This window comes from Pistacia vera, unplaced genomic scaffold, assembly GCF_008641045.1.
Source record: "Pistacia vera cultivar Batoury unplaced genomic scaffold, PisVer_v2 Contig691, whole genome shotgun sequence".
NCBI lineage: Eukaryota > Viridiplantae > Streptophyta > Magnoliopsida > Sapindales > Anacardiaceae > Pistacia > Pistacia vera.
In genome coordinates, this window is record NW_022196547.1 from 246,827 (window position 1) to 265,139 (window position 18,313).

At 34.5% G+C, this 18,313-nt stretch overlaps 2 protein-coding genes across 2 annotated transcripts; one reads left to right on the plus strand and one right to left on the minus strand.

Annotated features, from left to right (window-relative positions):
- Positions 1-1,837: 1,837 nt before the first annotated feature.
- Positions 1,838-9,140, plus strand: LOC116113813 (long chain acyl-CoA synthetase 4-like). The gene is made up of 19 exons (XM_031399982.1): positions 1,838-2,265; positions 2,621-2,684; positions 2,782-2,871; positions 2,967-3,023; positions 3,327-3,375; positions 3,495-3,571; positions 3,889-3,928; positions 4,009-4,103; positions 5,076-5,243; positions 5,659-5,769; positions 5,844-5,931; positions 6,710-6,776; positions 7,304-7,379; positions 7,498-7,615; positions 7,735-7,980; positions 8,080-8,219; positions 8,434-8,616; positions 8,730-8,849; positions 8,920-9,140. The coding sequence occupies exons 1-19, from the start codon at positions 2,114-2,116 to the stop codon at positions 8,965-8,967; spliced, it is 1,989 nt and encodes a 662-aa protein (XP_031255842.1). The 5' UTR covers positions 1,838-2,113; the 3' UTR covers positions 8,968-9,140.
- Positions 9,141-9,727: 587 nt separating this feature from the next.
- Positions 9,728-12,700, minus strand: LOC116113876 (LRR receptor-like serine/threonine-protein kinase GSO1). The gene is made up of 6 exons (XM_031400041.1): positions 12,462-12,700; positions 12,216-12,370; positions 11,911-12,128; positions 10,772-11,381; positions 10,086-10,592; positions 9,728-10,015 (listed from the first exon to the last, which is right to left on the minus strand). The coding sequence occupies exons 1-6, from the start codon at positions 12,644-12,646 to the stop codon at positions 9,906-9,908; spliced, it is 1,785 nt and encodes a 594-aa protein (XP_031255901.1). The 5' UTR covers positions 12,647-12,700; the 3' UTR covers positions 9,728-9,905.
- Between the last annotated feature and the right edge of the window lie 5,613 nt (positions 12,701-18,313).

The following is an 18,313-nucleotide window of genomic DNA, read 5'->3' on the forward strand; positions in this document are numbered from 1 at the left end:
CACTTGAAAAAAGACTCGAATTTAGGATTTCTTGACTAATACACTCAATAGTCCCTATCAAACCACTCGACCATCCAAAGATAATTCACTATAACTGTTTTCATGCTAAGATTTTTAAATTACTAAAAACATTTTTGATTTAGATCCAAATCTGATTCACTTAAAATATTAAATATTCCTCAAAGACATACCAGGTTCCCGTTCCAGTGGGGGCATAATTATTAAAGAGTGGAGATTACTTTATTTCTACTTGACTAAATAGAATTTTCTAAAGTAGAGTTAAATAAAATAGAATTTTCTAAAGTAAAGTTAAATAAAGTGACTGAGACTCCCGACATTTTTAATAAATAAAAGGGGGAACAATTTACACATACCCAAGGTTCGTCGGAACTAGGAATGGTACTTAAAAGATTCTAAAACGATAAATAGGTACCTTCTGTCATGTACTGTTAGTGATTTTCGTTTAATAATCATAAAAAGAATAGAATGCCCTTGAAAGTTTGATATTTTAGATTTTTATAAATTTAAAAATTTTTAAAAAACCCCATAGGTTTACTAATTTAACTAAACACCCCAACATATAAACATTTTGTAAAATAATAAAAACACTCCCATCACCTGCACTGCTAGATTCCGACCACCATCGCTAGAATCTGGCCCAAAAAGACCAGATCTACGTCCAGATCTGGCTATCGAGAGTTTTGCAGCCTCGACTTTCTGGCCAGATCCGCCATGGATCTGGCCGGAAAAAGCCAGATCGACGCGTTACGACACAAATCCGATGGGTCTGTGTCGTAACGCAATTTTTTGGCTAGATTCCGGCGGTGGTGGCCGGAATCTGACACTGCGAGTGGTGGGGCTGTTTTTGTTATTTTACAAAAATTTTATATATTTAGGCGTTTAGTTAAATTAGCAAACCTATGAGGTTTTTAAGAAATTTTTAAATTTATAAAAAACTAAAATATCACACTTTCAAGGGTATTCTAGTCTTTTTACTATTACCAAACAGAAATCACTAACAGTACATGATGGAAGGTACCTATTTGTCGTTTCAAAATCTTTTGGGTATCACCTTGTTGTTTTGGTAAACCTTGGGTATGTGTAAATCGTTCGGCCTAAATAAAATAATAAATTACACAGTGGAGTTCGATAAGCATGGTCCAGAATCCAGATTCATGAAATAACACGTAATTAGTTATTTGATTAATGTAACCAACCTCTACCCACTTGCCTAAACAAATTATTTAAGTCATTGTTTGGTGACATTTTCCAAATGCAATTGTTGCCGAAAATGTGTTTTGTTTTTTGTTTATTTTAAAAACAAAATTATTACCCTCTTTTTAAATTTTTTACATAAAATCGTATTCAAAAGTTTTTCCTATGTTTTTAATTTCTCTCAAAATCAACTCATATTAACTTCAAACTTCAAAGTATGGGGAGATTGAAAAAATCAATCTATATTGAATTGACCAATATACAAAATTAAAAAAAATATATATATATGAATTAAGATAACCTAACTCCGTTACAAATTCTTTTATTTATGGAATTATCCCTTTAAAACAGTTGACAAATACTTTAATGGAAAATAAAATTTTAAAAATATTGCCGCAATCATATAATAAATTGTTAATTGTCTTTAACTAGCTCTACTAAAAGTCAGATTCATTCCAAAAAATTCGCAAATCCAGCCCATCACGTAGCCAAAAAAACTCAACTCAACTCAAAAAAATAAAAATTTATGCATTTATATAATTAATCTATTTATTTTTTAATTTTTGAGTTGAGTTTACAGTTTTTGTTGACGGAAATTCTAAAAACTTAAAAGCTGATTCGTTGGAACAGTGGATCAGGAACAGTCACAAAAACCCTGTGGTCCTTGCAGCTTGCGCTCTCATTTCTCATTCCCATTTTAAGTCAAAAACCAACTACAGAGTTCTTCCAGCCTCACAAAATAAGTAGCATTCAGTTTTCTCTCGTATTTGGCCAACTACATCCACCAAATTTAATTTAATTTCCTCTTGTGCGGTTATAAAGTGCGAGAGCGAGAGCTGGACCAGAAGGCAAGACAGGAATTAATATCAATAGTTGTAGCGTGATCGATCGAGAGAGAATGAGTGGTAAGAGTTACATAGTAGAGGTTGAGGGAGCCAAGGAGGCCAGGGACGGCAAGCCGTCGATCGGACCTGTGTATCGCAGTATTTTTGCTAAGGATGGATTTCCTTCTCCGATGCATGGCATGGAGAGTTGTTGGGACGCCTTCCGGTGAGGATTTTCTTCACTCTGTTTGGTTGCTGAGAAAATTATTTTACTTTTTTGTTGTTGTTGCTGTTGTTGTATTTCAGTGAGTAGTTTGTACAATTGTAATTTACAGTTAAGTTGAAGGACTAAATATGATTAGGAAAATTATTGATTTTTTTTTTTTCCAAATCAAGTGATGATCACGTGATTATACGAAATTCAAATTGCCGTCTATGCTTCATGATTCTGCCAAAGATTTTGGCTTAATTCACTTAGTCAAGTCGTTATTACAACATGTTTAGTACGTTTTTTAGATGATAAATTACTTTTTTTTTTCTTTGCTTCAATTGAACTTTGTAATTTTATGTTATTGTTACAGGATGTCGGTGGAGAAAAATCCAAACATTCCGATGCTTGGTCACCGGGAGATTGTAAATGGGCAGGTATATTGTACTTAATTTGAACATGGTAGATGCCTTTAACTTTTAGTCTGTTTGTGTTGCTTGTGTTTACTTAAGGCTCTCTTATGTGTATGTTCAGGCTGGTAAATATGTGTGGCGAACTTATAAAGAGGTGTATGACTTGGTGATCAAAGTTGGAAACGCCATTAGGAGTTGTGGCCTTGAGGAAGTAAGGCTTTATCTTATTGGAAAATCCGCTTGTATTCATTTTTGTCATTTTATTTTTAATCTTCTGGTTTTAATGTACTTTTTGCTGGTTTACAGCGAGGAAAATGTGGTATTTATGGTGCAAATTGCCCAGAGTGGATTATTAGCATGGAGGTACTATTTTTTAGTTATTTATTTATTTTCCTGTGGTTCACCTTTTTTTATATTTATATTAGTTATCTACTCTGAGACTAAATTGAAAGTTAAGAAATGTCAAAAATTACAAAATTTGGGGAAGGTGTTTCAAATTCTGTTTTGTTTTTTAAAGTGCAGGCGTACTTATTAGTTATCCAAATTCAGTTTGTGTCTCTTTTGTAATGGAGTTCTATTACTTAGTTGTCTTTCTATATTATTGTTTGTGAATTAGTGTATTTACTGTATGTAGACTTTTAAGATTAATACTCAAAACTGATGCAGGCTTGCAATGCTCATGGGCTCTATTGTGTTCCTTTGTATGACACTCTAGGTAAGCATATTTCTTCTTAAGCATACATTACTGTATGCTTATTTGATTTGGATGCCATTATTTAATGTGCCAAAAATGGTATTCACAATTATTTCACCACTTTCATGTGTATGCTTTAGGTGCTGGTGCTGTGGAATTTATTATATGCCATTCAGAGGTTTCAATTGTTTTTGTGGAGGAAAAGAAGATTTCTGAGGTACATGTTTTATGTTTACATCTGATTTTCACCTGAAAGTTGCTATGCAAATATCTTGTAAGGATGCCCTTGCTATCTTAGATACTCATACTGGTACAAAGTTTAAAATGTCACTATGTAGAATGTTGTAGTTGTTTATGATGGCACTGGTTTCCAGAATTTGCATCCTGATTATGTGGTACTCAAAAATGGTTCATTTTTTGGTGGACCACTGCTGAGGTTGTGCTAAGTCTGTTGGCATTCTAAGAATTTGATATAATATGTGCTAGGAATGTTCTTTCTTACCTGTAGCTATCTTTTTTTTTTTTTACTTGCAGTTGCTTAAAACATTTCCGAACGCAACAAAACATTTGAAAAGTAAGTTGCATTTTGCTTGAAGTTTTGTCTTAATTATGCATGTGCTAGTCAGAAATAATTCTAGATAAGTCATCATGCAGCGATTGTGAGCTTCGGCAAGGCTACACCTGAGCAGAGAGAAGAAGTTGAGAAGAATGGTTTGGCTATGTATTCTTGGGAAGAATTTTTGCAACTGGTAGATACTTTTCTTTATATGCTTATTTTGATTTATAATCTCTGTATGTAATTTCATAATAATTGGAGGATGATAGTTTTCATATGCAAGTCTCTTGAGTGGAAGATGAAATCTTGTGGTGCGTTTGTTTTAGTATTTTGGATAGGATTTTTGAAAAAGTAAGAGTTGGGTGGTTATTGCAAGGTAAGATTTAAAAATTAACAAAAATACCCCCCTAGATTTGTTAATTTACTAAACACCCTTGTAATAAAACATTGAAAATTAATAAAAACACCCTCACCCACCCATTAAATACCTGCAGCTGGCCACCACCAGCGGAGGGTGGCCGGAGTAGCCGTATCGGCACACGACCAGCTGGATATGGCCGGTCATGCCCCAATATAGCCTTTTCCAGCCAAATCCACCGTGGATCTGGTTGGAAAAGACCATATCTACAGCTAGATCTGACTGCGTCTTGGTCGTCAACGACGACGGCCAAATCTTTGGCCGTAGATCTGGCTGGAAAAAGCTAGATCGGCGCACTATCGGTTAGATCCAGTCGGTAGTATGCCATTATGCTAGATTCCGGCCACCTTCCGGCAGTGGTGGCTAGAATCTAGCAAATGCGGGTAGGTGAGGGTGTTTTTGTTAATTCTAAACTTTTTTTGGGGGGTGTTTAGTTAAATTAACAAACCTAGGAGGTTTAAGAATAATTGAATAAAATATAATAGGATTTTCAGAATAGGGAAACAAATGTGTATTTTGGATAGGATAGTGCAAAAATATTAAAACAAACGCAGCCGTCTATATTTTGGGAATGGGAATTTATTTTACTAAACACTATATGTAGGTAATTAATTGATATTTGTTTAATTTAACTCTCTAATGTGCATTACCATTAATGATCCTGTGGAAGACAATATTTGAATTCTTTTCTAATCCTTTTAAATGAAAATTAATTCTGATTTAAGTTCTGGATATCTGTCTGCACAGGGAGAAAATAAACAATTTGATCTTCCTGAAAAAAAGAAAAGTGACATTTGTACAATAATGTATACTAGTGGAACTACTGGTGATCCCAAGGGAGTAATGATTTCAAATGAGAGCATTGTTCATTTTATAGCTGGAGTGAAATTAGTACTGGAAAGTGTGAATGAAAAGGTGATTTTCTGCTCCTTGAGCTCAATTAAATATCTGTTTGATTAAAGTGATTAATGACTGAAGCTGGATCATAATGTTTTATCTGTTCTAAATACGAAGATTTTGTGTGTGTGTGTGTGTGTGTGTGTGTGTACATATATATATGGTTAATATCAGGTGCGAATGTTTGCACTTTATAGAAGGTATGAATAGCTAGCTAAAATTTGGAACTTTAACAAAATGCAAAATCAACAGCAAAATTTAAATGTCAAGTCTTTTTAATTAGTCTCAAATTGAAAGTCTCTGATGGTGTAAAATATCAGGACATCATGATAACAGAAAATTTATACACATACACACACGTTTGCACAACTGTTTTCCTTTTCACAGGAGGTTTTATCTTTATTTATCTAATTTTTAGTGTGAGTATTGACAGTTGACTGCAGACGATGTATATCTTTCTTATCTTCCTCTTGCACATATCTTTGACCGGGCAATTGAAGAGTTTTTTATTGCACATGGTGCCGCAATAGGATTCTGGCGTGGGGTGAGTATGATTACCTATACCTCTCTGTCATACGAAGAGTTCCATATGCTAATCAATTGTATATTATTTATCAGGATGTCAAGTTATTGCTCGAAGACATTGGAGAGCTGAAACCAACTGTTTTCTGTGCTGTTCCCCGTGTACTAGATAGGATTTATTCAGGTAAAAATTTAACTTGTTCCTCAATGTTTTCAGGAATTTTTTATCTGCATCTATCATGTGCCATAAGTTATTAGAGGGATACTTCGATCCAGATGACATAACATCCTTGTGTTTCATGCATATTAGGATTGGGTAATTTCAAGGTTTGAAAAAGAAGTCGTCTTACCTCAACTTTTGTTCTTTTTCTCCTGGAGTTGGTGCATCAAACATAGTTATGTAACTTGTTAGTTTTGATTTTGTACTCCTTTGTTTTAAGTAATCTGTTTTCTCAAGAACAAAAAAAAAATGTTCAGAAAGGGGGTGCTGGCTTGGTTGAGAGGTTCTGATACTGCTGTGGGATTATAGGAAATTTAAATAACAAATTGTGGAATTGAAAAGGGTGTAGGTAGTACTACTATTACATTATGAAACAGACATAGTTGGAAATTCTAGATAACGATATGATTGTAGATAGTGTAGAATGGGGAAAAAGGATTCATGTAGTAGACCCAACTAATTTGAGATGGAGTCTCGGTTGAGTAGCAGGTATTTGTAGGGCCCCTCAAGCTCAGGAATCCATGATTCAAGCCAGCTTGGCAATATGCTTTAATATTGTCTTACATTATGAAGAGATCCGTAAATAGAAACAGAATGATGTACATAGTTTATACTTTGACCGGGGCTGTGAATTGGGTATGGTTTTATTCTTATTACAATGCATATATAGCAAAGTAAATGCAAGATAAATTTTGAAATTTTCCTGAATTGTAGTCTATCTAACTCTTGTATGTTATTTCAGGTTTGAATCTGAAGATTTCTAATGGAGGTTTATTGAAAAAGACACTATTTAATGTTGCATACGCATAGTAAGTTCTATTGCTTATATAGTTTGCTTGGGAAAAATGAGTTACTATGAGATATTCTTTTGCATGTATGTATATATTGTTTAGCTTAACTACACATCCTGCATTACCTTAAAATTCGCAATAGCCAATTCAGAGCTCCTCTTGATCTCAAAGTGCATCATTTCAACAATTACAGAAATTCCTCAGTTGACATGGATGTGGGATCTACGGATATACTTTTTCAATGGCTATTTTTTTCTGTTGAGTAAAACCATTAATATTCTGCTTATTTTGGATCCTTACATGTAACTGAATCTGCAACAGCTTGGATAGATCCTCAGTCCTTTCACATGTTAATTTAATACAAGTTTTTCTGTTCATTTGTTTCTTCTGTTCACTGCATTGCGTTTTTTTTGCCAGTTGTTTTGAACTTACTGTTTATTGCTGTACTTAGCTAAGCCAGTATGGGGTTTAATTAAAGGATTTATGAAGTTTGAGTTAGTTTGATTTACTATCTTTTTCTAATTTGCAATTGTTAACTGCTGCAGTAAGTTCCATAATTTGAGGAAGGGGCATACAACCGAAGAAGCATCTCCTCTTTCTGACAAAATTGTATTTGATAAGGTGATGGAATTATTAATCCTATCTCCTCCCAACCGCACCCCTAGCCCAAATTTACTGCTTAGAAGTTTATTAACAAACCACTCCACCTTAATTTGTTGGTTTCTATGACTTTCCTCAGGTAAAGCAAGCATTTGGAGGGCGTGTAAGGCTCATTTTGTCTGGTGCAGCTCCTCTTTCTGCGCATGTAGAAGCTTTCTTGCGAGTGGTCGCATGTGCTCATGTTCTACAGGGATATGGTATTGCTGTCGTTTGAAATTAATTTTACCATCTATCTCCATGCATTGGATTTATTGAATGTGTGTACTGAGTGATACATGAACTTTCATAATTTAATAATCATTTGATGGCAATGTAGGTCTGACGGAAACTTGTGCCGGTACTTTCGTGTCACTACCAAATGAAATATCCATGCTTGGTACTGTGGGCCCGCCAGTACCAAATGTTGATGTATGTCTAGAATCTGTTCCTGAAATGGGATATGATGCACTCTCAAGCACACCACGAGGAGAAGTTTGTGTTAGGGGTAAAACCCTCTTTTCTGGGTACTACAAACGCGAAGATCTGACCGAGGAAGTTCTTGTTGATGGATGGTTCCACACAGGTTTGTCCTTACCTATATGGTTTTTCTAAAGAACTCTTAATACGCTATGTCCGTGGTCTTTTTCTCAGGTTACCTTGTCTGTCATGATCTTTGCATCAGGTGATGTTGGTGAGTGGCAACCAAATGGAAGCTTGAAAATTATTGACCGTAAGAAGAACATTTTCAAACTTTCTCAAGGAGAATATGTTGCAGTTGAAAACTTGGAGAACATTTATTCTCTTGTAGCTGATATTGATTCAGTATGCTTTCTCCCTTCTCTCTCTCACTCTCTCTTTATTTTGTGTAGATAGATACATGAACCATTTGGTAGAAATGCATATATCTGTCTGTATGATATTATGTACCATTATTGCTGGATCTTTGGTTGGCATTTCCTTGTGATGTTTAACACATTTGTTGCTTTCTTCCTTATTTGGTTTGGCTGCTTTCTTATGCTCCTCTTTTGAATTTCAGATATGGGTTTATGGCAACAGCTTTGAGTCGTTTCTCGTTGCCGTTGCTAACCCCAACAAGGCAGCTCTTGAACGATGGGCAGCAGAAAATAATGTACCTGGAGACTTCAATGCCCTTTGTGAAAATCCTAAGGCGAAAGAGTACATTCTTGGAGAGCTCGCAAGGGTTGGAAAAGAAAAAAAGGTTTCTGGTTATCCTTAGTACTACATTACATATACCTTGTTGACTAGTCATGAAATGAATTGACAACTTTAAAAGATGGTTTTTACTGATCTTTTAACTTTTACTCTTGGCAGTTGAAAGGTTTTGAATTTATAAAAGCTGTTCACCTTGATCCTGTGCCATTTGACATGGAACGCGACCTCCTAACCCCCACATATAAGAAGAAGAGGCCTCAGTTGCAAAAATACTATCAGGTACATCCTTTTGTTTTGTTTTTCGCTTTGTTTTGTTCTTTCAAGTAGTAACTGGAAAACTTTTTGGCAGACTGCTATTGACAACATGTACAAGAGTGTGAACAAGTCCAAGCCCTGATCTTGAAGGAAATATATTTTTCAAGGATCTCTAAAGAATATACTCCTTTGTTATGTTATACAATTAATTATTAGTTTTATTTTTTTTAAGTGGTTTTTCTTGTTGAGACTGTACTTATGCTTACATTTATGTTCGAATTAACTAAAATGTTACTGAATTTGGCTCCGTTTGGTACACTTTCTAGAATAGTATTTTATTCTAAATAGGATAGGATAAGATTATGTGAATATGTTTGGTACATTTTTTAAAAACATATTTTAACCATTTACATTTGTTAATTTAACTAAACACTTCCTATAATAAAAGTTTATATATTAACAAAAACACATCCAATTGATTGTTGATAGTTGGTCACCACCATTGGACGGTGGTCGAAAGTCGATGGAATATCGCATGGTCGATTGGATCTAATCAATCAGTCAGTCATACGTTAATCAGGCCATTTCCGATCAAACCCGTGATAGATTTGGTTAAAAATAGACATATATGATCAACTAGATCCAATCAATTGTGCGTCATTTTAATGGTGACAACGATGACAATTAAATTGAATAGAGTATAATTAGATTTTAAAAAATATTAAAATAAGCTTTTTTTTTTTTCAATTTTTAAGATAGGATAATAGAATAAAAACAGGTTAAAAAATTAACCAAAGAGGGGGTAATTTATTAAGAGAATCTGCCATTGTTGTACGTGGCTTTGTGTAACAGTTGAAAAACGTGATAGTCCATGACCCGACAATACTAATACAGATAGCCCATTAGTCTCAGCCTTTCCCGCTAAAAAACATCAAATAAATTTTCAGATCGTTGCCTGTGCCTCATCAGGAAGTTACTTACAAACCGGTATAATCTATTCAAATACAAATTACACAGAACATAGTAATTGTTGAACAAAAAATCGCACTTAATCGTACATAATATTACAATACACAGCATTTATTCCAATCTCATCACCTCTTGGTCATCATTATCGTGAGGCAATTCAAGTGATAAAGTCGAATACTGCAATTCAAGTAGCTCCTCCCGGCTGTACTTCAATCTTTGATCTGTTTCATAAAAGAACAAAGAGAATAAGATAATAATTATCACATAAAATGAAAGCATAAGAATTCCCACCTATAAAACACAGAGACAATGGAAGTTGTTCCGGCTTTTTGTTCATTTGTGAAGCCCTCAAAGATATGCGAGATGGGGATGGACGGTTAGGGCCGACTTGATCTGATGGAGCAACAGATCTACGTTCATGCCTTACTTCAATTTGTGGATTTCTTTTACAAAATAACATGATGGAATCCCCAGATAACAGCCAGCAACCCCTCAGGTCTAGCAATTTTAGAGTTTCCGGGGGTCTGAATGAACCAAGCCCGTAATCAGTCAGCACAGCATCACAAATGGAAAGATGTGTCAACTTTGATAGAGATGACAATGGGTGCAGAGAGATATCTGTGAGGGAAGGACTTCTGAGAGAGAAATGCTGTAATTCTTGGAAGTTTGATAAGGGGCTAAGAGCTGCATCCCTGACTTGGGTCTGCTCCAAATTTAACCTTTCTAAATGATTCAGACTTTGAAGAGCTGTCAGTGAGAGAACCAAATCTGTCTCAGCACCCACCTGCCGAATGAAACCTGTATTTCGAGAAGCAAATATCACATAACCATACACATGGCATGAATTACACAACCATACAGCTATACCCAGAACAGAAGAATATCAAACTTGTGTGTGTCTGTGTACATTATTTGATAAAAGAATAACCTAAAATGATAATCCCGAGAAAATTTTAACTGCTTTGATGGATTCATACCTTCAATGTCTGTATTGCTCAAGTCAATAGCCTTCAGTGAGGTCATCATGCTGATATATGACATGGCCACATCGTCTATTTGTGTGCCAGATAAAGATAAAATTTCAAGATTGGGAAGATGACCAGCTAAAACCCCTACTCCAGCAGAGCTGATTCTTGTGTTGCTGAGACTCAAATTTCTCAAATTTGCACCCATACATACAACCTTTTCAATTGTATCATCTCTCAAGATGCTTGAGCTAAGATCCAAATGTTCCAGGGCTTTCATTTCCGGTAAAAAGCAAAAGCTATTAAAGGAAGAGTTGGACACATCCAGAAAGGAGAGGAAACTTGTTTCAATATGTAAAAAAGCTTCAGCTTCATTTACAAACGTAGTTCCTGAGAGACTTAGCTTTACTAAAGGAGCTTTTTCTTCATTCAGTTCAAGTATAGAGTCAATGGTACAATTACTCAAGTTTAAGCATTCAAGGGATAACATTTTCGGCAACTTTGTCACATTGGTCCAAGCCAGATTGAGGAAACTCAACCTTGGAAACATCTCAAGAACACAAGCTCCTTCGTTAGATATTTTACTTCCCCAAAGGTCAAGATACTGTAGCTTTGTCAGAACCTATAGAAACAGAACCACAACAAATTGTTTCACCTATAGAACTTGCACAGTAAACAGCCATGTATCAAAGGAAGCAAAATTCAAAACATAAAGCATTTGAAAATCAGAAGTCAGGATGGAAAAACAGTAACATATTTAGCAGAAATAGGCACTAAGATCTTGTAGTTGTTATGTTTCCCAATGACAAAAACTGTATGTCAGCATAAAATTCAGTTACAAAGAACCCAGAGTCACAATTCAACAAGACCAGTAAAGCAATCATCTCAACCATTCTTGACCACCAAAAAGTTAATGAAAACGGATTAACAGATAAAAAAGTTCAAACATTAAGTCTCCACCATTCGTTACCGCCAAAAGGTTAATAAAAACGGATTAACAGATAAAATAGTTCAAACATTAAGTCCATGGTTTTTCAAGAAGATACATTTTAATTAATGGAGTGAAACATTACTTGATAATACATGGAGCAGTTATAACCAGAACAGTGCAAATAATTGAATTCTATAAAATGCCACATAAGATATAGCACCTGAAGAGAACTCAACACCGGATCAGTAACAGGCAACCCGCCCAAGTCAAGTACAGACAAGTTTTTGAGCGATGAAAGGAGTTCAACTCCATTCTCAGTGACACCTGTCTCTGAAAGACACAGCTTCTCCAAAGTTGGAATAGATAATAAATGCTTAATCCCAGCATCAGTAACCTTCACGCACCTTGAAATATCCAATTCCTTCAAACTACTCATCCCTAAAACCAACCAAACACGTCCATATAAAAAGAAAAAGAGAATATGCAGCCAAACTTAACCAAAACAAAACAGAACTTAGAGCATACCGGCTAGAGGCCAAATAGCCGAACTAGAGATTTTATGACAATAAGCCAGATTCAAAGAGCGCAAGTAACGAAATGCTCCTAAATATGCCAACCATTCTCCATCAACATAGTTCTCACCTCTTAAATTAATTACCTCGACACTGCGTTTGAAAACTCTACGAGAGCCAAAAAAAAAATAAATAAAAAAAAAAAAAATCTCAGTTTAGTAGAGACGAAAGCTTAAAACAATTGGCTTCGTATACTTACTCTAGCAAGGACGGGAAGAGTAGGCGGCGACGGATGAGGTGGCGGAGCAGAGAATCGGCGAGATGAGCTGGCAATCTCTCTAAAGAACGTCTCTGTCTCCGCCATTTTTCAATGCTTTCTCTACTTTCACCAGCTGCTTCTAAGCATAGCCTCACCAGCTCAGTTTGATTCTCTATTTCCATCATCAATTTGTCTTTATTGTGTTTGCTCTCAGTTGGTTATGGATTTTGATCGGTAACTCGGTATCGTACCGATCCCTAAAGTCAAGCTACACTACAACGATCTTATTTTTGTCTCAAAGAATGAAAAACTAAGCCCGGAATTGGGCCGTAGACCGGGCTTGCAGGAACTGGGTTGGACTGGGCTTAGAAATGGACTCGGATCAGCACAAATCCGGCCCATTATTTTTGTCGGCCAAGTACCAAATGAAATCAGATTACTTTCGACTATTATTACCATCCAATAAAGTGCACTTGATACCCATTTTTTTAGAGCACAAGTAGTATTTTGAGTGCATATAACTCCACTGAAGTAAAAAAAACATGGCAGTTTTGTGTGAGATTAAGAGACAATCCTTAACCTAAAGGGTTAATCTCACGATCAAAAAAGTTTTCTCTCTTTATTGACTTTCTGTGTTCAAACCACCTTAGAGTAATTTATCACATTTATGACTTACCTTGAACTAATGAGCTTGTAAGATGTTCAATAGGCTTCAGTGATTAGTCGAGATACTTAAAAGCTGATAGACTTATAGAGTGTTCAATAGACTCCGAAGATTAGTCAAGATGTGTGTAAACTAACCCGAATACCCTGATTATAAAATAAATAAATAAAAGACAATCCTTTGCTAGTATTAACTTATTGCAAATAACAAACAACAATAACAATTGGATTGTAGCAATTAGTGAAATTGGGAAGGTGGACAAAGTGGTTATCATGTTTCATTGTAACAAATAAATTCATTCAATGGGGGAAGAAAAGGACAATTAACAAAACACTTTGTGCTCTGGTAAACCAAATTAATGTAGACACATTCAGAAGGAGACCAAGTGAAGTGAAAGCCATCAATAATGTATTGATTCTATCAGAAAAAAAAAAAATATCTAAAAGGAATAAAATATTTGACAGAGAATTTAGATAAAGGCGTCACTTGTTTGTTATACATCCATGAATAAATGCAATTTAATGTTGCCAAAAAAATATCTGGGTCTATTTTGAGTAAAAACCAGAGAACGGTTTGAAATCTTCGGCCCACAGAGCTAGACTAAAATAACTGACATGGGTTTGACTAAAGCCAAGCCTACACAAAAACATTCAAGTTATGGGTAAGATGAACTCACAAATATTAAATTTCTTAAAAGTCAAACGAATATACCTATTTTATTACTAATTAATGGTATTGGACTTTCATCTAGTAAAAGATTAAATTGAGATGATATTAAGTCTGTTGATGCGTGATTTTTACGCCAACTAAATGCACGTGTAAAATATTGAGTTGATTCAGAGAACACACGCGAATGGGGATATGAGAATGGATAAAAGATGGGGAACGATATTTAAAGTGGTTCAGATGCTTAAACAAGCGACTCCTACGTCCATTGATATTGTATTAATATACTGAGGTCAGGTCGCGTTTAGCGAGCTGATTTACAAGTGATTACAAAGAGAAAATAGGTATGTTATTACAGAAAGAAATTAGTTAATCCTACAAACGGGAGAGGAACCCCCTAGTTATAGTGGGATGGATTGAGGTAATGATTACTAAATCAGGGAGTATGTCAGATTTCCGTCCAAATCCTTCCTTGCGCCCCGTTATTCACCTGCCCGAATGATTTACTCGATTCTTATAGGGATTGGACACACTGGCGAACCCAGGATTTTTGCCGGGGGGGGCCTCCGCAGTTCCGTCATTGTTTGTCAAACAACTAATGAAAACTTTAAAAAAATTATCAAACCTTAAGCAAAGGATATAATACAATAAAGTAATGCAATAACACAATACTTTACTACATGAATAAATCTATGAGAAGCAAAACATTGAGCAAATTATGTTGAAAATAACATCCAATTCACGAGAAAACGCAAGAAAATTTTTACGTAGAAAAACATTTTCAATTAAAGACAGCAAAAGACCACGGAAATCTAATGATCCATTTAAATCCAATATAATTAAAAGAGTTCACAACAATCACAATTCAAAAAAATGTTCTACACAAATTTCTTATTTTTCCTTTTTTTTTTTTTCGCTCTCAAAAATTATAATATAAATTTTCATAACTTTGATCAGGCATAGCCTAAGCTACAATCGAAACTTAAATTAAGTCAACGTTACCTTGACTTTTAATATGAATTAATAAAAAAAAAAAGAAATTTTCTTAGTATAAACATAGATAATAACTCAAACTTCTTAAATAATTTTGAATTTTATGTAACGGACCGTACCCTGACTCTGATACCAGTCCAGTCACTTCACGCAAGTGTCCTTCGTGACAGATATTTTCACGAAGGACGCTTGCGTGAAGTGGCCGGACTGGTATCAGAGTCAGGGTACGGTCCGTTACATAAAAAGGAGCTAGTCAAACGATGACGTTTGAAATGTAGGAAAGTGATGGGTGAAGAATGAAGAATAATATTCAGTAAAATATAGTTAAAGTCTAATTTAGGAAAGCATGAATATTCTTAAACAAAAAAACAAAACAAACTCACAAAATACATGCCTTTTTCCATCAAATTAGAATAAAAAACTTCAAAAAATAAGTATGATTCAACCCTAAAATAAATTAAAATGAAATGAGTAATACACATACCTAAAACTGATAAAACAGAAAACGAAGCTAATTGTGACACCTTGATCAGTGAAAGCTTCAACAATTTCAGTCTTCAAAAGTTTTAAGAACGAATAACATAGAGAAAGTAAAAGAGAGAATGAGAGAATAAATAATTTTAAGGATAAAATCATAAAAAACAGATTGACATAGAAAAAAGTGGTGAAAGTTTTAAACTTTTGATATGATGTAGGTCTGGAATATATATATTAATAACAAGTTTTTTATAAGTCTGGATATATATATATAATATTTCTCAATTTTTTTTTTATATCTGAAGGTAGACCTAGATATATATATTAATAGAATTTTTTAATGGTCTATATAAACTTTTTTTTTTTCAAATGTGAGGGTAGGCCTGGGCCTACCCTCCAAGGGGCTGGGTCCGCCCCTAATTGGACACGTGAATTATCTCCATCCTTTCACCAGCCTGACACACACCTACTGTACTGGCAGAAGCACGTCTCAAACGCGCGACGTGACTACACCTGAACGGTACCTAAACTTACCTAAACTCTGAACACTTATACTGATAAAGCTTTATGTCAGCCCTACTTTTCCAAACATTACCAAAATTCTTACAACTTAAACTAACGGGTAAACGACTTTTTCTTATGCAAATAATAGCTGACGACACTTTCCACCCAAAATAATTCAAAATACAATTTTATTAGTCAAATATTATGCTCCATTATTAATTTCCATTAAAGACATATATATTCATTGTATTTGGCTTTTTGTTAGTGAACATCCGTCGGTTTTGAAAACTCTATTTTAACCTTTGTGTGTTTGACTTTTTTTGTAGTAAGCATCCGCTAGTTTGACAATTACACCTAGCTCCCATTTTTTACAAACGGTTAATTATTAAGTTTAAGTTTGAAGAAAATGACATTTTTATCAAAATTTGTCAACAAATGTTGAGGGGTTAATATATTTTTTAAGGTTAAATTGATAAAATTGTTAATAAATTTGAATGTTGAATCGATGACATATTTGAAACCACTAAATACGCACTATAATAAACATCAAACATAAAGGGATTAGCGTCACATTCTCAAGATCAACTAGAGTTGGTACACATTTCTGAAACTAGCATGGGCAGGATTTACTATAAAGAAAACCCTCTCTTAAAGCGGGTGTGTTTGTTTCAGTATTTTTGCACTACCTATCCCTATCCTACAAAAAATACACATTTATTTCCTTGTTCTGAAAATCCTATTCTATTTTATTGAATTATTTTTAAACTCCATAGGTTTGTTAATTTAATTAAACACTTAAAAAAAGATTAAAAATTGACAAAAACACCCCCATCCACCCACATTTGCCAGATTTCGGCTACCACCATCAGAAGTGGCCAAAATCTGGTATAATAGCGCACTACTAGCTAGATCTTACCGGTAGTGCTCCAATCTACAGCCAAAGATATGGTCGTTAACGGCCAGATCTTTGGCCATAGTTGGTTGTCAATGACGACCAAACATGGCCAGATTTGACCGTCAACGACCAGATCTGGCCATAGATCTGACATTTTTCGATCAGATCCATGGTGAATTTGACCGAAAAATGTCATATTGGCGCACGACCAGCTAGATCCAGCCAGTCGTACGAAGATACGGCAACTCCGGTAGTGGTGGCTGACTGCCGGCATTTAATGGGTGGATGGGAGTGTTTTTTGTTAATTTTTAATGTTTTATTACAAAGGTGTTTAGCTTAATTAATAAACCTATAGAGTATTTTTGTTAATTTTTAAATTCTACCTTGTAATAACCACCCAACTCTTAAGTTTGTTTGTTTTATTATTTTAAGTAGTATTTTTGAAAAAGTTAAATTGGGTTATTATTACGAGGTAATATTTGAATTTGAAAATGTGTTTGATAAGATTATTTTTTAATCCCCTATATTTGTTAATTTAGTTAAACATCCCTTACAATAAAAGTTTTAAAACTAATAAAAACACTCTCACCCACCCATTAAATACCGACAACCAATGACAGGTTATCGGGCATATGTGGTTGGATGAGGGTGTTTTTTATTAATTTATAAACTTTTATTATTGAGGTGTTTTAGTTAAATTAACAAATTTAAGGATTTAAAAATAGTTGAATAAAATAAAATAAAATTTTTATAATAGGAAAACAAATATGTATTTTATATAAGATATGGTAGAAAATATAAATAATGCACCAAACATACCTAAAACTTTTTCAAAAATCATATTCAAAATAAAAAAAAACAAACACACCCGGTACCCTAATTTGCATACGCGATATTGGGGTTGATATTTGATGCATGCACACGGTTGTCTTGTCAATTGGAAGAAACGTACAATCATAATCAGCCTTCTCACCGCCCAGCTCATGCTTATTTGTGGTCCAGTTACATAATATATACATATATTCATATCATCACCACCTCCCTCCCCTTTTATTTTTTGTTCCCTTTCCACAATCTAAATCAATCGTACTCCTTCACTGTTTCACATCCTCACCTTTACACCATGTTTAAAAATTTCAGTTCCGTACGCAACTATTGTTTGTACCTCACGCAACTTTGCATTATAACCCAACGATAAAGGTGAATCAGGAAGGTGGTAAATAGATAGAATACACAATCTCATATTCAATTTTCTATTAGGTATAAAGACAATATTTTTATCTATAATTTATCTAAAATGATATGACGATAAATTATTATAAAATAATTTTTTTTAAAGATTACTTGAAATATACATAAATTGAATCGGTCAGTTTTTTTTGTTTTAAAAGCTACACCTATTTACCTTGTGGTAATCCTGAAAAACAAGGAGTACTGCGAAGTTCCCAATTTTGACTATTTGTGTTAATGGGAGTGACTCTTACGGAATCTTCAAGGAAATAGAGGACACGTAATGAAGAGGAGGCGTTGAATGGTTAGAATGATAGATAGATGGTAAAGACGAAAGAGGCCAAAAACATTTTCCAAAAGGTTACGATCCTGAAAGCCACGTTATCATTTTCCAGAAACCACAAGTAGATATGTTGACCCCAT